The sequence below is a fragment of the Syngnathus leptorhynchus genome, chromosome 1 (assembly GCF_054491065.1).
Source record: "Syngnathus leptorhynchus isolate UIUO chromosome 1, UIUO_Slep, whole genome shotgun sequence".
In the NCBI taxonomy this organism is placed as follows: Eukaryota; Metazoa; Chordata; class Actinopteri; order Syngnathiformes; family Syngnathidae; genus Syngnathus; species Syngnathus leptorhynchus.
In genome coordinates this window covers 8,423,471-8,449,286 of record NC_141195.1, presented here as the reverse complement: position 1 = coordinate 8,449,286, position 25,816 = coordinate 8,423,471, and the positions used below count along the sequence as shown (strand labels likewise).

The 25,816-nt window shown below is 38.8% G+C and overlaps 2 protein-coding genes across 5 annotated transcripts; one reads left to right on the top strand and one right to left on the bottom strand.

The window, feature by feature from the left end:
• Window positions 1–3,453: 3,453 nt before the first annotated feature.
• On the bottom strand, window positions 3,454–16,983 carry bcas1 (brain enriched myelin associated protein 1). 4 transcript variants are annotated; one of them, XM_085927883.1, is made up of 14 exons: window positions 16,759–16,848; window positions 16,452–16,527; window positions 14,479–14,786; window positions 10,010–10,150; window positions 8,859–8,948; window positions 8,248–8,283; window positions 7,832–8,050; window positions 6,860–6,916; window positions 6,688–6,729; window positions 6,539–6,592; window positions 6,137–6,175; window positions 5,419–5,541; window positions 4,966–5,184; window positions 3,454–4,228 (listed from the first exon to the last, which is right to left on the bottom strand). In XM_085927883.1, the coding sequence occupies exons 1-14, from the start codon at window positions 16,795–16,797 to the stop codon at window positions 4,160–4,162; spliced, it is 1,512 nt and encodes a 503-aa protein (XP_085784009.1). In that variant the 5' UTR covers window positions 16,798–16,848; the 3' UTR covers window positions 3,454–4,159. The 4 variants fall into 4 exon arrangements, with proteins under 4 accessions (XP_085784009.1, XP_085784017.1, XP_085784026.1 ...); XM_085927891.1 differs by having other exon boundaries at window positions 8,859–8,912; XM_085927900.1 differs by lacking the exons at window positions 6,137–6,175; window positions 6,539–6,592; window positions 6,688–6,729; window positions 6,860–6,916.
• Window positions 16,984–18,972: 1,989 nt separating this feature from the next.
• On the top strand, window positions 18,973–20,968 carry pfdn4 (prefoldin subunit 4). The gene is made up of 4 exons (XM_085913257.1): window positions 18,973–19,076; window positions 19,639–19,746; window positions 19,814–19,954; window positions 20,679–20,968. The coding sequence occupies exons 1-4, from the start codon at window positions 19,050–19,052 to the stop codon at window positions 20,808–20,810; spliced, it is 408 nt and encodes a 135-aa protein (XP_085769383.1). The 5' UTR covers window positions 18,973–19,049; the 3' UTR covers window positions 20,811–20,968.
• The last annotated feature ends 4,848 nt before the right edge of the window (window positions 20,969–25,816 follow it).

The window sequence follows — 25,816 nt, the reverse complement described above, 5'->3', positions numbered from 1 at the left end:
AATGACAAAAAAAAAAAAGCAAATCAGTTAACCTGATGATAATAGTGAAGATGACATATGGATGGTTTGAATGAAGTGTCCATTCACCTCGTTACAGCTTTGTCGTGGGAATAAAATCTGAAGCATTTTTTTTTTTCATGAGATACTGTACACAGTAGAGAAGGAGCAATGTGAAAGAGAAGCAGCCCCTCCTCCACCCCTCAAAGCAGCCAGACAGCAGGCATTGATAGTGGTTTTAAAAGCCACATACATACAATGGTACAATCAATGAGTATATTCAGCTGAACACACGACTCACAGCCAAGGATGAAGAAAAAGACGAGCATTTTGTGAAAGCTCGCCCAGCTGAGGAACAGTATAACAAAGAGCATGTGTGAGCCTAAAATACATTAGTAGTTTGTTTTGTTAGCGACCATTTTCATTTCACTGGATGAAAAGTAGATTTGTAGTTGACTCAACATGTCTTACCAAAATATATCAATATAATGTGCGGCAATACATTGGCTCAATGAGCACCAGGCATACAAAGGAAAAGCACTTTGCTTTAGTAATGTTCAGTAATATTCACCAAATGGGTTAAGCAAGAACAATAATAATAGTAATACAAACCAATCTTAACGTGACTTAAGGAAGAAACATCAATGGCTTTTGATGAACAGTATTGAACTTTATCCACTATTGAAAACGTATGTCATAAGAAAATAATTTTCAATGTGCTGCCAGGTCTGACCAAAAGTTGTCCGCTTGTCATGTATATGTTATATATGTTCATTTGCTGTTGTTATAAAAAATATCTCACAAATTCTGTTAGACAATAACAACTCTGTCTATTAGTTCCTGGTCTTTCTCACACACTTGACATATGTTTATGCAAAACAAATATTGTTTTAATGACCTTTATCTAATTAGCATTCAGTAGTACTTATGGATACAGACTAACTGTTTACGTTTATTTGAGTGGTTGTTGTTCTCTTTGACTTTCTAACAAGTGCATAAAAAGATTACTTCCAGTAAAATACAACAACAACAAAGTTAGCATTATTCATGGTAATAAGAAATCAATGTATGCAAAGGGTCATGTGTTTTTTTGTCCTGACTTGTCAGGAGCAGCTGACTTCTTTGTTCTCCAAGTTTCATGACCCCCAACCCCCCTTCTTTCATAATGGCCACTCAAAAAGAGAGTGATCGTATGAGATCTCCATACACACCCTTGTAGACTCCATTGTATTCTACATAAAACCAGCTGTTGAGGTGCCAAACACTGGAAACATTCTCAAACCTGACTTTTTGGACTCCAGCGAAGAATTGCTGGGCTTCCTCAAAGGCTTTAAATACGTCCTTCAAAATCTGAAATTTCAAACTGCTTTGTATTTAGAACGCTCTTTTGAATTCAGAACGGACTTCTGGCTACCATGCACCTCCTTTGAGAATTTGAGATACAAAACAATAAATGTGAATTGAACCTGATAAAATATAAACACGTAAATATGCAGTTGGATGATTTAAACTGGGTTTGACATTTATATCATCCTGCATAACAAATGGAAGAAAGAATGTCATCAATCAAACAATAAATCACAAACTGTCACACGTCCAACCAGTAAGAAAAAAAAGTAACCAAAAAAACTCCCTTTACTGAAATAATACAAATGAGAAAATATGCAGAGACCTTTACTCCCTCATGACATCAATGCTACACTTTCTTTGAGGAATTAATTATCTCCTTTGTTTTCTCTCTATTTGTTGCCTTCAGTGATATGATGGTATTGATTTATTTCGCATCATGTAAATGCTTCATTCAACTATTAGTACAGCCGCCTTCATTCAATAAGAAGATAAATTAATTGGATCAATTGTAATTATAGTTCTTATCCAGCCATTGTCTACGGTGCTTGTCTTTATTTTGGCAGAATCTTTCCCAGCTGACTTTTGCGAGAGGCGAGGTCACCGGTCAATCACAGCACATAATTTGGTTTTAACTATAATAATATTTCAAAATATTAAAAACAATATATAAAATGTTTTATTCTGTTTACATGTTGTTTTGTGACATTTAGCTCCATGTCTAATTTATAAACTCATTCTGACAATTAAATTGCTTTAAGTAAGAATATGATCTGCTGTAATTTAGTTCTCTACATTCCTCAAGAATCTTTTTTGACAGTGTTTAATGTTACTTTAAGACAGACTCCAGGAGCATGACTGGCTGGACATTCAAAAGGTTTCACTGATATCAACTTTGATTGCCTTTTGTTGTCACATTAGAGGAACATCTCCATGACAATGCCTCCCAAAATTCCGCCTGCTGTTTTGAGCCTGTTGCTGTTCATTCATGAGTGTCAGCAGGCAAAGTTGTTGTTCCAGATCTCCATAAAATGGGTGGATGCTAAAATCTCAGTCGGATGCTTTTTGGGAATAAGAACCTTCAAAGAATCTCAGGTCACATGATGCATTAGTATTGTTTTGTGACCACTTCCTAAGTAGTTCAACTCCAGCTCCCTCCCACTTGTTTCATCATAAAGCTGGGAGTGTGTCAAAAGACTCATCACTTTTCCGTCATTGCCTCTGCAATTACACTGATGCAAAATTGAAAATGATCCACCTATTTCGCAAAGTAACGCAAGCGTAGTCTCCTTGATAACAAAGCAGTGGTGTGAGTTATGGCTGCAAGGGCCGTGACTCACCACTTAATGGAAACTGAACGCCTCCCGCTTGGAGGATGCCGCTCTAAAACTCATCCTTCCAAAGATGTCACACCAGGCCAGTTAATCATGACAGGCGATGACATCATAAATGTTTAAAGACGAGTCGAGGCTTTTCTTTTAGCTAACTACGTATGGGGCCTCGGTTCAAACATCTTACATCACATATAAATGAGATTATATTTATTATACGATTATGTGACAAGAATAATGATGTGCCCAGAGCCGGTCTGCCAAATTCTCAAACAGGTGAAAAAAGACTCCATTCAAAATCTTGTACTAGTTGAACGCAGCTAAGGATATTTAACTACTCACTTTACTCGATATATACTATTTACTATTTTATATTATTTACATATATTTCTTTATACCAGGAACCAGCACCTTTAAAGCCCCCTGCAATTTTGTCTTACATCCGGTTTGTCTGTTGTTGTACAATGCCAATAAAAAGATTCTATTCTATTCTATTCTATTCTATTCTATTCTATTCTATTCTATGTAGTCCAGTAACTCAGCTAAATAAAATACCTCCTTGTGAGAGTTCGTTTTCTTGCAGCTGTCAGTTAGCAATCCAAATGAAATCCAACAATGACTATAAATTTACAGAAAGTGATCGCTGCATCACACTTCCCCTCAAGTTCACCAAACGCATGAACGCGTCACGTTCTTAACAATGTCCAAACCCAATGACTCATCGTGGGTTTTATTGAAGAGGCGGCTTCTCTGTATGAACATTTGCCAATGAGCATGAAACGACAAATCTCTTTATTGTCTTCAGGAAGTAATTTACACATAAACATATTAATGGAAGCAGACAAAAACAATGTTAATTGCACAAAACATGCCACAAGACAACCACGACTTGACGGTTCAGAGGCAACTTCATATTGATTTGGTGTCAGTCGCACGACACATATTTGCACATTGACAATGATATTATAGAGTTCATTCCCACGTGAATTTGTTATTTTCAAAGCTTGCAATCATTCCCAGACATAGCAACGATTGTGATTGATCTCATGTGTCCAGTAGGTGGGGTCAATATATGTACGAACGTCTCGCGTGAACATAACAGAATGTCGAAGTGCTATTTTCTCAAGCGCATACACATTTAAGACAAAGGTTTCTATTGCAGCCCAGAAACAAAAAGTAAAGTGTGCTAGTGGATACCGTAAAAGGTGTTTGTTAGTCCAAACAAAGCTAATTTCATTTCCTTGATTTGACCAAATGTTGACCTCCTCCACATTGTCACAAAGCAAACCATCCAAAAACTACCTGCACTCTCAGTTTGTATTCACTTTCATTTTTTTTCGCCCCCTCGTATTGACCTTTGAACTGCTAAACTGACAAACCCAAGCAATTATTAATATGGTTCCGTGAAATGTTGCCATGAGCCAGAGAGAAAGATAAACATAGAAGGAAGTCTATACAGAAGTACTTGAGTGTAGATTCTGTTTTCATTTGGCTGGAGCCACGGTCACTGGCTCAGTCTGGACCCCGGCATCTGTCGAGTGACGTTTCTGACTCTGAAAAGAGGAATATCAAAACATGGATCAGACTTCTCTGGATGTTTGTACTGTTTGATTACAAAGTCATACAACCAACTCCTGGCCTAGCTCGTTTTCGCAGATTAATGTGAAGAAGGATAATTTTGACAATGTTGTCATCTGTACGAAATGGCACAGAGTGGATCGCCGGCATCAGGAGCGAGTCAAATATTTACAACTCTCTAATCCTTGTGTCTCTTCCACCCCATCCAATATTTAGCCCGAGGGACAAAACAAATTCACCATTTTTATTTGCCACAGTGTGCCTCAAATGGCCGTCTATGGACATACGTATAGAATGTAAATGTCATTCTCAGATAAAAAAAAAAATAAATAAAAAAAAAAAAACAAGACTGCAGTAGACTTAGAAGACTCTTAAGACTCATATATATATATATATATATATATATATATATATATATATATATATATATATATATATATATATTTATATATATATTTATATATATATATCCAGGTCATGTAAGTTGGCAAGTTGAACACAAACAAATGACGTAATAAAGCGACTCTGACGTAAACTACCTTCCTATGGTCAACACAAAAGTTCATCTGGTGAGCTTCTGCTGCCACCTAGTGGAGACAATTCCACAGCATAGTGCAACGTGTTAGGAAAGGCCTCCTAATTAAGCTCTTACTAAATAAATGATGTGGGACCTGTAACAAAGTATTGCTGGTCTGTGTGGTTTTTTTTCTACCAGATGTTTCAAGAAGAGCTGGATGGAGTTCCTCTTCTCTGACTTCTTGGCTGCATTGGCAGCACTGTCGCCAGTTTTGGGGGCCACTGAGGCTGCTTTGTCTTCTACGACCACCTCGCACGACTTTGCTGCGACTTTGGGCTCCTCTTTGGTCTTTACTGTGGGAGATGCGTCTGCTGCTTTGACGGGGGCAGGGCTCGCCTTCTTCGGATCACTCGCCTGAAAGCAGTGAATGCAACACACCATGGTGCATAGTAAGACAGTTTGCTGGCTTCTTCAATTAATCTTTCAACATGATCTCGTCTGTGCCCGCTTTGGTTCATCCCACAGAACAAACGAGTCTCATTGTTCACAAAATCTTTCGTGAAATATGAATTTCAGCATCAGCTGGGACTATCTCCACTTTTCACAAGTATCAGAAAATGAACAGATGTTCTGTCGATGGCTTCTTACTTTAGGCTTAAAAAAGGAGAAGAATGATGACTTTGATGGGGTTTTCTTCTCATGTTGAACCGGTGGTGGCGGTTCTGGCTTGGCAGTGGCCTCCAGTGTCCCAGCTTTAGAAGGATCCACCTTCTTTTGTGAAAGACAAAAAACAATCATAAATATCACCAACTAGTTTATGAGGATAACGACTCGGACTGAATTAAAGTGGAAACCTGAGAGTGAAAAACAATGTTAGGAGAGGAAAAGTTTGAAACCATACCCAAGTCCCTGCAAGAATAGGAAAAAGCACACCCTGATTAATCTTCACAATAGTGTAAGTACAATTGTCTTGGACTCATGCAGTATTCACAAAGAAGAAAAAGAACATGTCACCCAATAATTTTAACAAAAAGTAAAATAAATTCCTAGAACTTTCCACGGATGCGCATCAAACTGGATTGATATGGCCCATGCGTCATGGCTCAATAAAGTTTGATGCAACCGAGTGAATCATTTTAGCCAACATGTGACCAGTGTTGACACCTGAAGGTCAAAGAGGAGGTATAGATAATAATCGTGCAGGATTATTGAGACAAGATGGAAGAAAAGAACCAAATCCCAGGAAAAATTTCAACGTCAAAATGTTGATTAAATACAACCAAGAGACCCTTTGTAAAAATAACACTGTAGGTACACATAATAAATGTAATCTGAATGTTCCTGAATAACTCCTCTTGGTTATTACCTCTTTTTCTACCTCAGGCGGTGGTGTCTCTAATGTCATCTGCAGAAAGAAAAAGGGTTTTATTTTTGCACCAAATCTAACTAACTAACTAACTAACTAACTAACTAACTAACTAACTAACTAACTAACTAACTAACTAACTAACTAACTAACTAACTAACTAACTAACTAACTAACTAACTAAGAGATATGAATGAATGAGTTTGAAATCATTTGTTCTTGGATGATAAAGCCGGCAAATTCTTCAGGCTGTTTTTCCTTAACATTCTTAAAAGGGGAATTTACAATTTTGCAACTGCTAGCAAGATTTTAATGTATAGCTTGAATTTAACCGCCCACCCCGGCAGCATGTCTCCTGCTAATAAAGAAAGAAAATACTTTTGTTGACATCTGCTACTTTACCTTCTCCTCTACAACCATCTGAGTTTCTTCTCTGGCCTGCTGAGGTTCTTGAGCCTCATTTACAAATGCAAATGAAAAAAAAGATTTTTAGATAAAACGATTACTTCTTACAAGTGACACAAGTGAAATATTTACATTCAGTGATTTACCTTAACCTCTACAACTGCTTGGGCCACATCCACTGGAGTTTCCTGCAGGGTAAATTAACGTTTGTTGTTGCTGTTTTTTTTTTTTTCTTTTCTTAATTTTAATCCTTGAGACCTAGGATGAATAGCTTCGAATAGATTCAGACACTTCCTGAGAGCAGCTGGACAAATTTACCTGTTTTTCTACAATTGGATCTACTTCAGCTTCTTGCTCTCGTGTCTCCTTGTTAGTCTGCAGCACATTGAAACACTTAAGTTAAGCATCATCATTGTTAAAGGCAAACCTCACTCATCGGCCATTACTGTATGCAACCCATGATCTGCATATACAACATTTGTTGTCATGAAACAAAACAATGCAGTACAAATAACATTTTCCTCAATTGACTTCTTAGCATCTGACTAAATCCCACATTAACTGTCTCTTTTGTTCGTTGAAATAATTGAACACACCTAAAGAGATGTTTTCCACCAAACACTCAGAAAAATTTAAAACGTCTACACACGTGGGATGGGAATCTTCACCATCAAAGCGATACGATACACATCTCGATACACTGCCAACGATTCGATGCATTCACGATTCATGGAATTGCCAATAATAAGATGTGATACGATTCTCCCATCTCCTGCGATACGGTGCGATACAGTACGATTTAATTTTAAAACAATGTGATACGATGCAACTGCATTTGACAGGTCATATCGATTTTCTGATGTATATCGGTGAATCTTCCCGACCCTACAACACACCCCTGTTTAATGTACAAAAAAATGGAACTACAAATGTCAGGTAAACATTTTGGACTGGGCTGTGTCGTTCCAACGTGCAGCAAAGGCATTCGATCCTAACCTGTAAAGTCATTTGAACGTACTTGATAAAGTTATTCAAATGTATTGGTAAAATGGAGACTGAATGCTAAAAATAAGTTTTTCCCACAATTCCACAGGGTATTGACTTAAGCATGTGACTGTTCTCATCATTCAAACGTTTTTACCAATACCTGCAAACGACTTCAAACACGTTCAAACGACTTTGCCAAATATATTCGAATGACTTTACAGAAAACGGTCAAAAACAACTTTACCAAATACATTTTGAATATACTAGAATAGTATTAATGCACATAATCTGATGTTTATTTACCTTTGAATGGAAGAATTTGCTCAGGACATCTTTGGCTGACTTCCCTTTAGGAGATTCCGCGCCCTTTGCCGCAGCTTTTGTTTTTTCTTTGGAGGTGGAGGCTTTGGCTGCTTTTCCACCTAGCTCCACTTTGACTTCCAGTTTTGGAAGCTCTGGAGGAGGAGGTGGCGGGATCAACATTCCCTTGGAGGCGGCAGGAGGTTCAGATACTTGTGCAACCTTTGGGGGAGAGCCTGAGTTAGGATGCTTGTCTGCAAACATGGGGAAGACAGATTTGACAACTGTCGAGTACTTAAAACCAAGATGATTTAAAAATCTATCAAGAGTTCAACAAAGGAGATTTAGCAGGAGGTTGACCGAAGACAAAGGCAGAAAGAAACCCAATGGCTTGATAAGGAAACAAAGAATGTGCTCACAGTGGTGGTTGGCGCTGGCTGTTTCTCCCTCTGTCGCTGTTTTGCAACAAAAGAAGCAACATTTCAATGTAGATCAGCAAAAAAATGCATCCAGTTTAGTCGCAATAAATAGAAAGCTTGTCTGCTACTTTAATTGCCATATTTATCCTTCATACTCACGAATCATCAGCTCAAAACATCTATTAGTCTGCGTTGGCTGCTCTTTGTTAATTAAAACTAAACATTGGCTTTCAGAGTCTTTGGGCAATTCTGCCAACCAATTATACTTGATTTCAACAAATGAATGAATGAATGAATGAATGAATGAATGAATGAATGAATGAATGAACGAACGAATGAATGAATGAATATGAGCTGTTATAATGTTTTTTAACATGCTTTGAATTACAGAAGCTTCTAAAAATTCAAACTACTTGATTAATTACCCAGTCCAGGTTTAACATGAAAAAAAATCAACATGATGAGGAAGTGGATTTAACGAAGGCGAAATTAACATTACATGTAGAACATTTTTTGCCCAACAATGACAAATATAAATTGGAGAATCTCATCTTGTTTTCATTATGATCATCGATGACCATTTATTTTTAGTCGGATTGTGTCATGGTCACCTGATCCGTTATGACTTCAGTAGTTTCCTTTTTGGATGTTTTAGTAGGAGTCATCTGCCGAACAAGGGAAGGGACAGCTACCGTTAAATTCTGTCATAAAAAAAAAGAAAACACAAAATAGAATAATAGGTTGGCCAAGTGTTACATTATGAAAGATTGCATTAGAAATGTTAAAGTTGAACATAAGGCACATTAGAAAGAAGGTCGTTCATAAAAGTAAGAACAAAATAAGTGTTCATTGCTGTCGGTGGCCATGTTGAGTACACAGTGCCTCGCTGTCAGAGTGGCGGCCATTGTGTTGTGGAGATGGCGTAGGCCTGCCCTCGCTCTATCTTTACCAATCTGAACTTCTAGCCGCACAGGCCTCCCTTGTGAGCTCACACGATGGCTCCAACAATGGGCCGCCACATTCCCGCATGTTCCAAGCCTTGATTAGCATGGCGCGAGGGCACTGTAACTCTTTAAAACGCCACGCGTTCCAAACGACGGCATGATGAAGAGGAAACACAATGGCTGCCTGTTGTGCATCAGGGCATCATTTGTTACGGATAGCTTTGGTGCTACGAACAACGTCATTGTTGCAATTTATTTGTAATATTATCAAAAGGAGGCGGCTCGGTGGGGCACTGGTTAGCACGTCCGCCTCACATTTAGGAGGGTGCCGGTTCGATTCCACCTCCGAATCTCCTTGTGTGGAGTTTGCATGTTCTCCCCAAGCCCGCGTGGGTTTCCTCTGGGCACTCCGGATTCCTCCCACATCCCCAAAACATGCTTGGTAAACCGATTGAGCGCTCCAAATTGTCCCTAGGTGTGAGTGTGAGTGCAAATGGTTGTTTGTCTCTGTGTGGCTTGCGATTGGCTGGCAACCGGTTCAGGGTGTCCCCCGCCTACTGCCCGATGACTGCTGGGATAGGTTCCAGCACGCCCGCGACCCCCGTGGGGACAAAGCGGTACAGAAAATAAATGGATGGATGGATGGATTAACAAAAGGAATGCTTTAAAAAAAAAATGTTCATTTGAGTGATTAAGAGCTAATCAAATCAACATTTTATGAAATCCTTCAATTCTGGTGATTGAAGAGCAAAATTCAATAACCAAAATAACACAAACATACAAATTATTCATGTTTACATTTAAAATGTGCCACTTACTAAATTTTTGAAGAAGTTCATAACTGGACTCTCTTCCGGGTTAGTCTCGTCTTCTGCAGGTGGACAGTTAGCGTTGTCAGTTGGTTCTGGATTCCCACTGTCTGGTTCGGTCAGTGCCTCTGGGTTTTGGTTAGCAGTCGCCTAAGCACCATCACACAGAATTAGCCTTTGGAGGGTTATGCAGTAGCAGAGCAGTGCAACAGCGTCTTAATCACAGCATTGAGATGGGAGCACAATTCCAACCATGCCTCTGCCTACTCTGCGCATTGTAAACAATCACCCTTTTATCAAAGTGCATGCCCCCCCGCTCACTCATTGATATTCAAGTATGTTGGATGGTCATTTCTCAAAGAATTGTTAGAAAATCCAAATATCTTGCTGTGGATCTTTGAAGTTGCTATCGTTGATTTTATCATGATTGGATAAATCTAATGATAATTATGGGAGGATTTTTTTTTTTGCCACTGAACAAAAGTAACTTTCATAAACATCTTTTTAGTCTTCAATGAACATGAGGTATGTTATGTGCAACAGTCTTCCACCAACTGCATGTCACACATAATTTAATATTCTAGTAGCATTTTTCAGTTAACCATGAGGATTCTTCAAGGACCTTACATATTTTGTATTCTAAACAATCAAAGTCAGTTTTGCTTTAGGTAAAGCAAGCCAAGCAGTTGTTGGTTTGTTTGTTTGTTTGTTTGTTTATTTATTTATTTATTTATTATATCATTATTAGCGATGGGAATGGCAGTGCTTTTTACTGTGATGAATAACTGGCATGAGTTCATTCAAATTTACTCATTTGAAAGATTCATTCACTGATTCGTCCAGTGCTTCGTGATTCAGGTCATGATTCAACTGTGAGGTGCACATTTACTTCGTAGCATCTGCGGAACCTTTTGCCACTCATCTGGCGGTTCACTCCGGTGTTGGCTCCTTTACATAAATAGCGCTGCTCTAAACATGTGCATGTCTCCTCAAGCGCAACCAATAGACGTCTTCTGTGGAGATCATTGTCTTGGCGGAGGGCTCTGCACTTCCTCCTGTTGGGGAATTCTCTGCATTCCTCCACGATGGACAAAAAAGAATAGTCAAGCCTGCTCATGGTAGTCTTTTTATTTTATTGTCAACATTGCTACATTGCAAAGTGAATTAGATATTTAAAAATACAGGTGCCTTGACATTGTCAAAATGCAATCACGTTCACGCCAGTGTTCTGTACATTTAAAAGCATAAAATAACAAAGACAAAGCAGAATATAAAATTATTGTGGAAAAAAAACGCTTTTGTTGTTGTTCATTGCTGTTCTTCTGGAGCTACTTGAATGACAACCATGATCTTATCACTTGATGAAGATATGTCAAAATATTGAAGTCTGTAGTGTGAATCTTCAACAACAGATGTACATGAAGACTCCAGCCTCATGAGTAAATCTTCCATGTGCTCCTGGCGTTCCAACTTTTGGTCTGACCACTCTTCAGTCGGTGTAATTTCTATTGTGTTGACACTTGATTCAGGCTTTGAGGTCCCAAGGCAAGCTTCAGCTTCAGGAATATCTAACGTTTCCATTAAGGACAGAGACTCTTGAACATCATGTTTTGTGCCCTCAGTTTTGACAACACTGTTCTCTTCTCGTGGATCATCATTAAGTGAGCTACATGAATCCAGATCCCCCCCTGTCAATGGTTTTGCTTGCAAAGTTTCTGGAGAACCGATTGTACAAATGTCAAGATTTTCAAACATCCCTTTACCAAAAGGCTCTATTCCGGTCGTTCCTTGATTCTGGTGAGGGCTTTCATTTTCCTTTTTGGGCACATCTGAGAGTGCAGCATTTTCGGCTTGTGCCGAAGCATGTTTTGATGATTCACAGCTCTCACCTTCAACGGATGTTTTCTCAAAATGGCTCTTGTCTTTGGCAGAGATGATGGTCTCCTCTACAGTTGGCTCAGAGTTTTCTGGGATTTCACTGGGTGTTTCAAAACATTCATCTCCTGACAAAGAATCTTCACATGTTATTTGTCCTTCACATTTTGTCATTTCATTGACTACTCCTTTTTTTAGCTGAATAAAGTCCTTCAAGTGAATCGCATCTTGAGCATCTTTTACAATTGGCTTGGAAATTGCAGGTATTTGATCGAGTGGTTTGGGGCATTTGTCTTCTGTCAAAGCTTCCAAAGATGGTTCACGAGATGATTTATGGATAGGTGTATTTTCCTCAGTTTTTATCTGTGGGGATTCCTCAAAGTAATCTTTCGCAGAAGTAACATTTTCATCCTTACTCGTCTCTGAGATCTCAGTGAGTGGTTGTGAACAGAACCCAGCTCCCACAAATGTGTTGGTGGCATTACATTCAGAGGACAATTCTTTGTCAAGTGTATCGTCATCAACTACTTCATTTTCTTTCTGTGTAGATTCCTCAAAATATAGCTTATCTTTAGTCGGGATGTTGGTCTCCACAGCTTTTCTTGGTACTGCAGGGATTTTGATAAGTAGTTCCGAGCGATATGCCACAGCTTGCAAAGCTGCTTTGGTGACTTCAGATTGAGAAGATAATTCTTGGATCGGTCTAGCTTCATCAAGACTTCCTAGGACTGCCTTCATGTCCTTCTGTTTAGATTCTACAGAGGCGATCTTATGAATGGTCTCCATGAAGGCAGGCTCTGAATCGCCAGGCACTGATTCTTGCTGTGGAGAGGACACAAACCTGACTGCTGTGTTGGCTTGTTGTTGGTGGTCATCATTGGCAGGTTCCAGAAGCATAGTAGATTTGAATTCGGGGCTCTGAGAGGTGAGAGCAACTGCTTTCTCTTTGTTACCATCTTCAGGAAAGCCAGATTCTGCATTGGTTTCTGGTGCCGTGTCAAAGTCTTTATCCGTGCAAACATCTCCATCCGCTAAACATTTAACAATATGATCTTGAGGGACTTCGTCAATGATTGACAGTTCTTTGTACCAAATAGTGTTTCTTTCGGAAGAATCCTCAAGCACATCAATACGTTGAGCAATATTTCCAAAGACTCGCTTTGGTCTCTCAAGAAGCAAATGCTCTTCCTCCTCTGAGATGGTTTCCATCATTGTGATTAGTGGCTCAACATTGGCTGATGGGATGTCATTTCTTCCCGTGACATCATGCGTGATGTCTTCAGGTTCAGCAGTCTCACTCAGAAGTGTTTCATCCATTGAGCCGCCTTCTCCAACCTGAAGCCGAGACACCTCATCAGCTATGTCAGTGATGGATTCTACTGGCCGATATTTGACTGGGATTTCTGTATCAATCTCATGAGTGTCATCAAGCCTCATGTTTTCAGGATTCTGGATTTCACCAATCACCTCCACCCTCTCAGCCCTGAACACACTAGCCTCATTAATGATGTCAACAGTGGTGATCCCTGTTGCCTGGTTGTCCGACAATTCTTCAATCGCCTCTTCGTTGGCTCGATCCTTTCCGACCAGGACCTTGGCGGTCAGTGCTCTCTCCGCGTCATCTCCTGTTTGTGTTGAAATATCTGATTCAACTATTCTCTCTGTCTGAGTGGATGATTCGGCTTGGTGATGCAGATAATCCGGCTCCATTTTGGGTGCTGATGTGCTGACTGCATCTTCTCTGCTTGAACTGGATTCCTTTATCATGAAAATCAAGATTCACATTTAGATTCATACTTTGGCGTTTGACCCTGGGACAAATAATAACCATGTTTTTGAGCAGGATGTAAATCGACCCATGAATTGTAACCTCATAGGAGTCGGTGCAACAGATTAACATACACTCTATGTATTTGATTTCAGAGGCGTATTATTGATGATGTAAATGACAAATCTTAAGCATAAACAAACAGTTTGTTTTTCATGTATAACGTTAGACACTAGAGAAGCTATGTGATAGTTTGACATTGTACAGAGAAAGTTAGCTTAGCGCCTCACGTTCACGAGCCGCCGTTAAAGCAAGGATATCCGGAAAGACGGTTGAAAGTGTGATACGGACACGACACATTTTTTAACCATCTTGGGGCTGATTGGTTGATGTGACCGGTGCTCCAGTAATAAGCTGCTTTTGATTAGAGACCTTGCAGAGGCGATGCAGGCGATTAAAAAAAACACGTGCTTGATAATGAAAAATGTCTGTTTTACTTACCGTACGACAACAATGGTTGTCCACAGAAGGACTTTTTAAAATTCCCCCATTGGGAGCGTAATTAAATAAGGGGTGTCTTTAAGTTTTATATTTTATAAAGATTAGTTTAGTTAGTTTAGTTTTTAGAGTTTCATATTAGAACCCTTGCCAGAACTCACGAGAAACTTAACCGCCTGATCTAAGACCCAGGCCCAAACCTTTCTCACAGAATTATATTCTCACCTCAGTTCAAAACAAACCCTAAAACCTGGTCTTGACCCCCAACACATCAGAGCCCAACCAAAACCTCCATACTCTTGGTCCCTTCCCTAACCATAAAAGTGAAAATACTCACCAGCTGTGTGTCTGTAGTAGGACGACTTGCTTCTATTGCAATATTCTCAAAGGTCTCTTCTACAGCAACATGCTCTGCATCAACTGGTGCCTCTGGTTCTGCTTTCTTTTTGAATATTTTGTCAAAAAAATGCATTTTTGCTTCAGGTTTCTCAGCCTCTTCTGTCTCAGAGGTGGTGGCCGGCTTTTCGGGAACAACTTGGGTTTCAGCTTGCTGACTGTTCGAGTGCACCACCACATAGTCAGAATCTGGGTCAGAACGGAATGCTGCAACCTTGCTGGTTTGTTGGTTTGCTGTCAAACTTTCAGCTAAAGAGAATAAAAAAAGTCAAATGGTGACATAACAATCATGACTGAGAATTTACATCAATGTAATATTTTGCCCTGATAATTCTTTGGAGGTCACCAATCCCATTAAAGCTGTGTTTTGTTTTCATTTAACTCATCTGAGTGTGTGTGAATTTGCTGAAGGTTTGCCCTTGCAAAAACAGGCACAAGCTTCATTTCTCAAATAAGTAAGCTAATCTACTAACCGGGCGCACCCAGGATCTGTTTCTGCCAAACTGACAATGTTGACACACAGCACCTTTTGGGAGGAGTTTATACAAATATACATAACCTTGTTTAGGCAATGTGATTTTTTCAAACCTGTAACCAACAGCGTATGCAATCTTTTAGCGTGAACACACAATTGTGATTGATCAAATCATCTAATAAAACTCAATGATCAACTGCAATGATTATTAATGGAAATTAAAAGCGCTTAGACATAAATGTTACTAAAACTGCATAAACAAAAAAGTCATATTCGGTTGGCCTGTTTTTGGGGAATTACAATAAATCAGCTCAATGGTGATTTTGTCCATATTTTGTCGATCATAAACTGAGCTAATTTTATTTTTATTTTATTTGACCATATTCGTTGAAAAGGTTGTTCAAACTAATATTTGTCAATGATTAAATCCGTTACAGTATAACACTTAATGCTGTGTCTGTTCTTTTAAAGAATGGTGCTCCATGAAGTCAACATGGGCTTGTCTATCCAAGAACATGAGATTAACTTGATCACCATTGAGTAAACATCATCTCACTGGATGATTCTCTCTGCAGGGACAGTAACTGCACCATGACAGATTAAATAGTCCATTTGAGAGACTACGCCTATAGTTCACAATAGAGGGTACAAGAAACAGTCACTGTTTACCTTGCATTAAAAAGTCCAAAGGACCAATTCATCCTGCACATGGGAGGTTGATTTTGTTTACCACTGACAGATAGATACATCATGTGTTTTGAAAAGTAAGTCGGGAAAAAGATAATAATGATTATGTATGATCTAATTTGGCAGCTATCGATGTCAGCGTTACCATCATGAATATAGTAGAAATGCTAAAGTTGAACAGGACACCTTTGACAATTTGGAATTCAACCGAAGGTTTGGGGGAAAACAAGTTTTTATAGCCATGCACATATAGTCATAAAATGTAGTTTGAATTATCTTTTGATTTTTGTTGTTGTTGCAATAAACAACCTCAACAAGGACTGTGAAGGAGATTGTGAAAGGAATTTACCATTGAGTTAAGATCACTCAAATTTTCTATTTGCAATTAAAGATGATTCATTGGAATCATACAATGGCACATACAGTAAAGAATGTTTAAAAATAATGTGAGTGCTACTCACTATATTCTGCACTTTCTTCTTTAATGTTTTGTTTATTCTGAGTAATGTTAACAGTGGTAAATTCTTTTTACATTTATGTGGCAAGTTAAATATTACAGTTACGTAAACCACTGTCTATTTAATAAAGATGAGGGTCAATTAGTATTACGCTAGCATACATTTTCCTTTTTTTTAGAAAAACGTGTTTCCAAATCCCAACAAAACAGTGATATGTATATTTGAAGTTCAACCGTACAAAACTGTGATATGTATATTTGAAGTTCAAGCGTAATATTGATATCAAAAACTCACCATCATTCTCTAGTCCATTTGCTGTAATGTTTGCTGCTAGGCCATTCAGTCCTCCATTTTTATCACACTGATTGACCTATAAACAAATAGTATGGAACAAGTGAAAAATATAAGTAGCCATTCCTAAGTGCTACCATATAACTATGATAACAATCCTACAATTAAATGAATAATCATCATAATCACCTGGACTATTATTCTCTTTCATGATTAATAAATCAATCAAAAATTCTAATAATGAGAATGTTATTATTGTTATTAGTTACTAATAGTTTCTAAGGTGAATTGGCTTCATCTGTCATATTACCTTGCTTGGATCTTTGTTCTTGGAATGCTCACTCCCCATATTTACTGTAAGACCAAAAGATGCAGGGAAGCCAAGAGAAATTAGAACAGAAGTAAGTGCAGCATTTGGTCACATGTAACATGAATCAATCGCCTTACCCAAGCTGCTCTTCAGGTCAAAGTAAATGAGATCCTCCCTTGGAAGACAACAAGTAGAGTGACACCCTGTCAAAAGGGGTGGACTCGTCGCTTCGACCCAACTGTGCTTACTTACGACCGTTGTAGACAAGATCATTATATGTGTGCTTGCAGATGGGTGGGACTCTTTTTAAATAATCAATCAGATTTTCTCCATGGAAGGCCCAAAAGACGTGCAGCAGCACATGATTAGTTCAAGCCCTCTTGAGCCTTCTTCCCGTTGTAAAAATAATAGTGAGTTTTATACTTTGTTAAATTGTATTTTTTAGGTAACGAGGTTTTGAGTGACAAACTCCATTCCGGCTGCAAACATTGAACATACATGAAATATAATGTATAGGAGCCACATAAAGATCTTTCGACTTTTCGACTCTGCTTTAATTTAACAAATGTGCACAAGAGTATCTCAACATATTTTGATGCTCAAATGCACAAGACAACCATTCCTCAACTAGACGCATTGAAGCAAACCAAAAACAACCATATGCTGTTATTTTTTTTTCTTGCTGTTATTTATTTATTTATTTATTTATTTATTTGTGACAAGGGCTCGCTAGCATAAAAGGTCCTGTTCAAAGGTGGCTCAAAACTGCTGAACAGCAAACATACAATTGCAATGATTTGTGAACCCAAACTGACACGTACTTTATTATTATTATTTTCTTTTACAAAGTCATTTTTCCAGCCCCAGTGTAAAAACTGCAGCGGTCCTGTTGTTTATGAACAAAATCAAGGTTTCTGCTTCTTTATGACAATTCAGCGTCGGAGGCTCTGCACTCAGCTGAGTGACATTCCAGTTGTCTTATTTTTTTATTTGATTAAGATTCCAGTACCATTTAATCAAAACCGACATGAGGCTTAAAATATCGGATGTGATATTATTCCATTTCAAAGCAAAGATGTTTGTGACCTGTCAAGAGCGAGTAAGGGCTCTTTTTGATCAGAGCTCATCAAAAAAGACAGAGCTCTGTGATGAGATCATCTACCACATTGTCCCATTAAAGATTGCACAATGCCTCTCAATTCTGCAAACCTTTCACCATCCAAGACGACAGCTCATCAACCGATTTCTTCCTTTTATCAGTCTTCGTTGTTTTTTAGCTGTGGAAATGTGTTGCGATTACGGGGACAAAAGTTCCTTTAGCGTTTGTTTTGTTTCTCTCAGAAGCCAACACTGACATCACTCAGTTACACTGTGGAAGAAAAACATGTTTTTTCTTTTTAAATGGACCTAAAATGTGCTGTATTGATGATAAGTGTTGGAATGCTTGAGCACAATGCACCAATTGTGGTGTGCACATTAATGTGGGAGTTGGATTCCCCCAGTCTGGAGTGCTCTCTTTGTATCAGACGTGATGGCAACGACACATGCCAATTACAACAATGCCCCAAAAAAGTGTTTAATACACAATATATTTAATGCATTATTTTCATGACAAACGGAGTAAATGCGTGTGTGTGTGGGGCAAATACGTTTTTTTTAATACATAGATAAACTAATAGATAATGGCTTCCGCGCTAAAAATGTTTCTGGGCTCATTCAACGAAGCATCATGGAAATGATTGAGCTCGACTTTTAGGGTGCTACTGTGTATGGCATGCAAATCTAGAATGGATTAATGGTGCTCTTTCTTTACAGATGTTCATTAAATATTTGAGGTTAGGGCGCGGTACTGTTTGTTGGAGATATAATGACAGTGGACTCATTTAATAACACCTCTGACATTTTTCATACATGTTTGTATCCAAATAGTGCCTGTCCACCCATTAAATGTGACATTCTCTGCCATTGCTTTGCCTCACTGGGTATATATTGGTGTGCTGGAGCCTTTCCCAGCGATTTACAACCCATGACCTCTGAACTGTATGGACTAACCATGCTGCCAAGTGTGAAATTAAGACATCCTAAAACTGTTCTAAACTGTGGGAAAATGCAAAATATGCCTCATGCAACAATAAAATGTTCTTGTAAGGTTGTGCCAATGCTACAGCCCACTTCTCTGTTCGCTATTAAAAAATAAAAGAGAGAAAAAACCGAGGTCCACCGCGGCGCATGGGGCGCTGTTTGCTCTATCCTGACGCTCGTTTCCCCACTGTTTCAACGAAGAACTGAAGATGGCTGCCACCATAAAATCAACATCCGTAAGTTGATTTTAAAAGACTATCTTTTTTCTTCAACATTTGCTCCCGCTTTGTATAGGTGTTGTGCGTTTTGTAAATTAAACTGTCGATGGTACAAGAGCGCTCTCCCGATGTTTTAAGATCGCGGTCACACCCTCATTTCAATCATAGAAGCATGTGCTAAGCAGCAGCCAGCTTCCTCGCCAGTCATTCTGCGATTTAGTAGTAAATAGTCGGATAGCATATTCGTTGCTCAAACGATCTCTTTTTTTTTTTTTTTTAAAATAAGCAGACAGACGAATGAACAAAATGACACAGCATTACGTTTGTTATACGTTCAGATTCACCTATTATAGCGGTTGCACAGTTCAATCTGGCTTCATTCTGTACTCAGTTGGGTTCATTGTAGACTCCTAAAATACATACATTTTCACAAGGACATGCATGATTATCAAAATGGAGTCTTTGTGCACGTTGAGACCTCCAGAATATTTCCTAATCACAGAATGACAGTTTATTATGCAAGTTCAACAATACGTGTATCTTGTGTTTGACTTCACCGACCTGCATTTCTCACTCCCAGGGGGTCGAAGATGTTAATGTCACTTTTGAAGACCAGCAGAAGATCAACAAGTTCGCCAGGAGCACGAATCGAATGGCAGAGCTAAACAAAGAAATTGAGGCTAAGAAGGTGAGGTTTGCTAAAATTGTAACTTTGTCTGTGATTCCCACCACTGATGTGCTCTCTTGCCTTACAGAAATCACTGCAGAACTTGGAAGACGCCAGCGACGACCTATTAATGTTTGACGATGACTCACTTTTGATCCCTTATCAAATCGGTGACGTTTTCATTAGTCACACGCAGGAAGAGTCGCAAGAGATGCTTGAGGCTGCCAAGGTAGGTTCGCTGTACATCTCCTATCACCACGCAATTTATATCAAGTTAATGCATTGTATGAGATGATTTCCATTGATTTAACTGTGATTTTTGATCATGGTAAGTTTTATGCTTTATTATTATTATTTTTTTACACATGCAAAACAACATAAAGCAATGAATTATACCTGTGCAGGGTAAGAAACGTTTTACTCTAATCCAAACCGAACCATGTGAATTCTCCCAGCCAATCAGTGAAGGGAGTTTATGGTCAAAAACCACACATCAATAAATTAGGATTATACATGATGGAATAAACATACACCAATATAATGGTCAGTTCTAATTGACAAATTTAAGTTACCAAAATGCAAGCGGCAACTCTCATTATGATACAGCAAAGTTGTACGCCACTGAAGTTTTCCTTGGGTTCGACAGACTTGTCTTTCTTTATCTTATTATGTACAGATTTTTTCTTTCAAGTCCAACATGGGTCACTTTGATCTATGGTCCTAGATCCGAAACACATCTCTCTGAACTGAGAGGTCGCATTTATCCGACTTCACGTGATTAAAAGGCGTCACCCTTCTGCACAGTGGGACCGGGAATAACAACAGCCATGGCAGACAATGGAGTGGAAAATAAGCAGTGAACTGGAAAACAAAAGCCCCTGATTTTTTGCTTTGAAACAGGCCTTTGAATCATCCACTGTGTGTAATTGTAAGTGGTTTGATTCTGTGGGCAGGAAGCATTGAAGCAGGAGGTCAAAGAGCTTGATGAGCGAGTGTCGACCATCCAGCAACTGTTGTCGGATCTGAAGGTGCAGCTCTACGCCAAGTTCGGTAACAACATCAACTTGGAGGCAGATGAAAGCTAAGGCGAGACATTGTCAACACACCTCGTAAGGACTTTGACAGAACTTTCGACACACAAACAGAAGGTCCAGATGGACCCGACTAGGGATGTTATCGTGAAGAACCACAAGGACAACAATGAGGAAAAAAAAACAAAATAAATAAATGCCATTCAAGTAAATATTATTCAGTCTCTTTTTTTTAAGGTTAATTTGTGGCAAATATTTTAAGTCCAATGGTTTCAGGGATCAAATCTTGGCTCTAGCCTTCCGGTATGGATTTTGTATTTTCTTCCTGTGCTTGTGGGTGTTTACTACAAGTCGTCGGGCTTCCTCTCACTTAACATAAATATGCACGTTATATTCATTTTAGATTCATAGATGACAAAGTGTTATCTATGTATAAATATGTGCTTTGTGATTGACTGGTAATTTATCCAGGATTTAGCTCACTTCTCGCACAAAGCTGGCTTGGCTCCACTTCACCCTGGATCCAGTAGAGAATAAATGGTAATGATGAGGGTCAGTCGTTGGTAGGTAAAAAAAAGACAAAAAATGAATCACGACTACAGTATTGTACAAGATAAGTGCAAATTGAGTAATAAAATGGTTGAAGTAGACATCGCTGGTTAATCTGCTTGTGGATCGCACTTGATGAGTGGTCCCCTGCTGGTGCACTCTCCTACTCCACATCCAAATTCCTGATAAAGAACTACCTTTAATTAAGACCACACAGCACTTGTTAAAAGAAGATGCATGGAAAAGACTGAACTTATTTCCCCTTGTGATCTTGTTTACTCTTCTCATGTTGATGAGCTGAGTTCAAGCGCACTGGGAAAACTGCTTGTTTGGCATTTTTCCATGCATTGGGACTATCCACTCGGAAACATTTAATGTTTGTTTTCATAGGATAGTTGAGACGTAGTAGAAATGAAAACACTGATGAACTTCTACTACGTCAAACACAATCCCCTCAGGCACAGGTTTACCTTATAATTGAGTTTTAAGACTAACCGAAATGATCAACTCAGGGTAGTCATTGGAGTTTTTTGTTTTTTCTTTCATTAAATATATTGATTATCCCAGTTTTGAAAGTGATGCTACTTGCAGTGACCCTCCACAGTGGGTCGCTGTTTCCCCAACATTGAAAAACAAATGACCATGGCCAGAGAGAAGTTATGTCAGTCGGTCTCGCCGCACCAAAAACACGTGATCAAAGAACCTTGATGAAACCGGAATGTGACAAAAGCGAGGCTAAAGTGGAAATCTTTGTGTACGTGCTATTCGCCTACCTCTGTTCTCCAATGTTGGCTCATCTACGTGATCTCTTGTGGCGCTACAGTGAAGAAACAATTGTGTTTGCCCTTTGCACCTGCACCATTGTCCAAATGTCAGAACAGTCAAACATTTCCACGGAGGAAGCTGCAGTTTCTTTATTCCGTGCTGCACCTTTGATTCGTAAAAGTCAGCAGCCATAGTATCACTTCTCGAAGTAATACGTGTCGATTTGACCCGACTGGGTTAGAACCAATGTTTTTATTGTACAAAACAACCCCCAAAATGATTTTTTTTATTTGTGCATACCAACCCAAAGTTGGGTCAGTTTGACCCAATTTCCTGGGTCAGTCCAATTTTGAACATGTAATTGCTGATTAATTTGTATACATTTCTATGAATGCGTTTTTAAATTACTCAAGACACTGGTTTCTGTAAACACTTTGAATGAAAAGGTGACCTGGGCCAGACATTTTACATTGAAGTCAGATTATGAACTGGTTTTATTGACTACTTGTGATCTGGTGACAGACATTTTAAAAGAAAGGCCAGGTCACGTAATGTGTACACTAAGTGGCATTCCAAGGACAAATGGAATTGCTGTTTTCTTTATATACTACTGAAATATAATTTCCCATGAGCAAGTCTTAATAAAAGCAATATCTACTTTTACCTAAATACAGTTGAGTGGGAACAGGCCAGACTGGAGAGTTATTGTATATGCATTTTCAATTAGACCTCCATTAGCTGACGGTGTTAAAATTCTTTTAAAGCCTGCAACAATGTTTGGCTGAGAGCATTTTGTTTTTCAACAATTAACTGTCCCAAATTTGATTTCATGTAGACAGAAATAAAGTGCAAAGTGTTTTTGTCAATCAAATCATTATTTCTGATGTAACATCCATAATGCACTCTTCATAAAAGCCTGACTGAGCAATGTTACAGAATGCAGAATGAGTTCAGCTATTTTCTATACAGAGGCTCTTGTCTTCTTAAGGTCAAGGGTCAACTGGGACCTAGATAGGAGTACCCCCTGGATTTTTCACTTGTAAACCAGCTATCATTCACTCTCACATTCACACCTATGAACAATTTAGAGTCTTCACTGAACCTCACTGAAACTGCACGTTTTGGGGATCTGAGAGAAAGCCAGAGTACACAAGCATCCGGACAACATGAAAACTCCACTCGGGAAGGAGATTCAAACCCATGACCTCAACTGTGAGGCGGCCATGTTAAGCACATGCCCACAGTTGCTCGAATATTTTGAATTTGCTTCCGATTGGGTTGACATGCAAAAGTCGTCATACGCCTCTCACGCATCGTCGCACTAGTGTTTTTGGAAGACAAACTACTTCTTGTTTGCTGTGTTGATACTTATCCAAAAGAGTGAGTTTTATATAAACTTCAAACTGTGTTTTGAAATTCAATATAATATGCACCGTATTATAGGAAAAACAGCACCATACCGAGTCACCACTTTGCAAATCTCAAACATTTTACAAGCACATTGCAGATGCTTTTACAATGCTGACTGGAAAATTTGATTTAAAAAAGAAAACAACTCATAATTCGTCCTTGTTATCCCTCGGTTGTAGCATACTATTAGGCCGTAAAAGTGAGTCCTTGTGTGAGAATGACGACGGCGCGTGTTGTTGCAACATCAATTGAGGCTAATTGGCTGACAGCAGAGCTGAGTCGGCGTGGCACTAATATGACTGATCTGCTTTTTAAAATCTTTTCTAGAGCATAATCTTGCCGGGGTGAATGTAAAGTATTCATTCTTCTTTGGTAAATGCCGTCTGAGGAATATTGAGGCGCAACATGTGGACTTTTAGAGTGGCTAGCTGGAGCCACCCAGAGGTCGTCAGCTTTGCCGATGTGAACTGACCAAATGCTTGCGCATTATCATCAACATCAGCGTCACTAAAAAAAGTTATGAGCGTTAACTTTTGCATCAAAACTCAAAGGTTTTTGGAATTCATCCCTTTTCTATTACAGCCAGTTCAAATTTCAATGTCCATCCATCCATCCATCCAATTTTGTTGGACATGCCTTACATATGGAGTACGTTTTGTCGATGGCGTTTTCATTTACAATTCCACAAAATGTGAAATGCTAACAAACACTAGCCTGTAAAGCTGATGAATGAATTGCATTTGTGATAGACATACAGTATATGGTTGGGAGGTTTACCTGAAGCCTTTCTAGTCAGGCATCTTCTAGTTCTTCTGCACTCTGCACACTCTCCTCAAAGTTGCTATGCTACAGTATGTCCAAAATTGTTTTTCTAATAAACTTAGCCACTGGTAATGATATTCATAGATTTTTTTTTTTTCAATTCTTTCCGACAATGACTATCTTGCTTACTTGTGTTGTGGAAATGGAAATTCAATGCCATACATTATGCTGCACACACAGAGCAGGAGATGTGATTCTAAGGGAGCATTATTGTGGGAATTAAAAACTTCCCTTGATTTCTACTTCAAGTCATTCATAAATGAAGATAAAGAAATCTTTAAATAAACCGCAGGCTGTTAGCTCGGGGAAAGCAGAGTGTTCCCAGGGCACTTGCCCATCTTAATTGCAAACACACACACACACAGGCTGACTTTGTTTTTGTTGTTGTACCACTTAATGTTGCAGTGGCATGTTTCTTTGCAGTATTTGTCTGATCAACGTGAGGGACAGTAATGAAATGAACGACATCCCTGCAAAGCGTCCAAGGAAGCAAAGGGACTCAACTCAATATGGTGAAACTAATAAAAGTCCCTAACATAATACCTCAAGTTACAACATTTGTGTGCCTTATAAATCTTAAATGATTGTAAACATCAGGTTTGTGTCCCAAATCCTCAAAGTCTTTATGTCCTATCACTCAGATTGTCATGGTGGGCTTTGTGATCGAGCCTATGCGCAATAAGGGCGGGCTTGTGATTATTTAACATCCCCCCGTTGCCATCCTCTCCTCACTATCTCACTGCTGTTTAAGCAGTTGGATTCGAGGCCATTTATGTATGCCCTTATTTCATTACACAGTGCTACATTCTGTTTATTTCTATTTGTGAAGGTAGCTATTATCACTAATAACTGGAGTGCAACGAATGAGCACCCTGTGGAATTTTTTTTTTTCTCCTCTGGATAGATTTTCTACTTGTCCAACGCACTTACGTTGTGCTAGACAGCGATTATTATGACTCACTTGGTGGAGAAGCAATGACAATTATGTGATCGTGAAATTGTGAGCTTGTACATAGACCCTGGCATATCTAAGCGCATCATGGACTTTTTTTTTCTTTTTTTTTAACTTTGGATTGTTTGCAGTAATTCTCTATTTTGCAGTGTGACAGTTAAGAGCTTTTAAAAGGATCTCACGTTTATTGTGGTCAACATTTATGTCTTCCAATATAGCATTTATCCATTTTCAAAGCTGTTTATACTCATTAGGGTCACAAAGGAGCCAGAGCCTATCCCAGCTGACTTTGGGTGAAAGGCCCTCCATCTTTTTGATGTAAACAGTAACGAGGATGAATAAAATGAAATCTTGTGCATTGATATTCTTTACCGTATCTCTGTTGACAAGATTTTCATCAACATTATTGACCTCCCGGTTTTCAATTTGTTTACCGTTAAAAAGATTTCAGTCAATCACAGTGACATCACATTTTTATATGAATATATACAAATGCAGCATCCACACCTTCCCGGTGAAATGGCAACTACTACAACAAATAATACTTGTTTTTATTTTCTTG

Bases quoted from the DNA above. Each gene is read 5' to 3' on its own strand.
- bcas1 (XM_085927874.1), bottom strand. From the start codon at position 16,797: ATGGGGAGTGAGCATTCCAAGAACAAAGATCCAAGCAAG. The intron at 16,528-16,758 runs GTAATATGACAG...ATTTGTTTATAG, and splicing joins AGAACAAAGATCCAAGCAAG to GTCAATCAGTGTGATAAAAA. The intron at 14,787-16,451 runs GTGAGTTTTTGA...TATTCTCTTTAG, and splicing joins AAATGGACTAGAGAATGATG to CTGAAAGTTTGACAGCAAAC.
- pfdn4 (XM_085913257.1), top strand. From the start codon at position 19,050: ATGGCTGCCACCATAAAATCAACATCC. The intron at 19,077-19,638 runs GTAAGTTGATTT...TCTCACTCCCAG, and splicing joins CCACCATAAAATCAACATCC to GGGGTCGAAGATGTTAATGT. The intron at 19,955-20,678 runs GTAGGTTCGCTG...TTCTGTGGGCAG, and splicing joins AGATGCTTGAGGCTGCCAAG to GAAGCATTGAAGCAGGAGGT.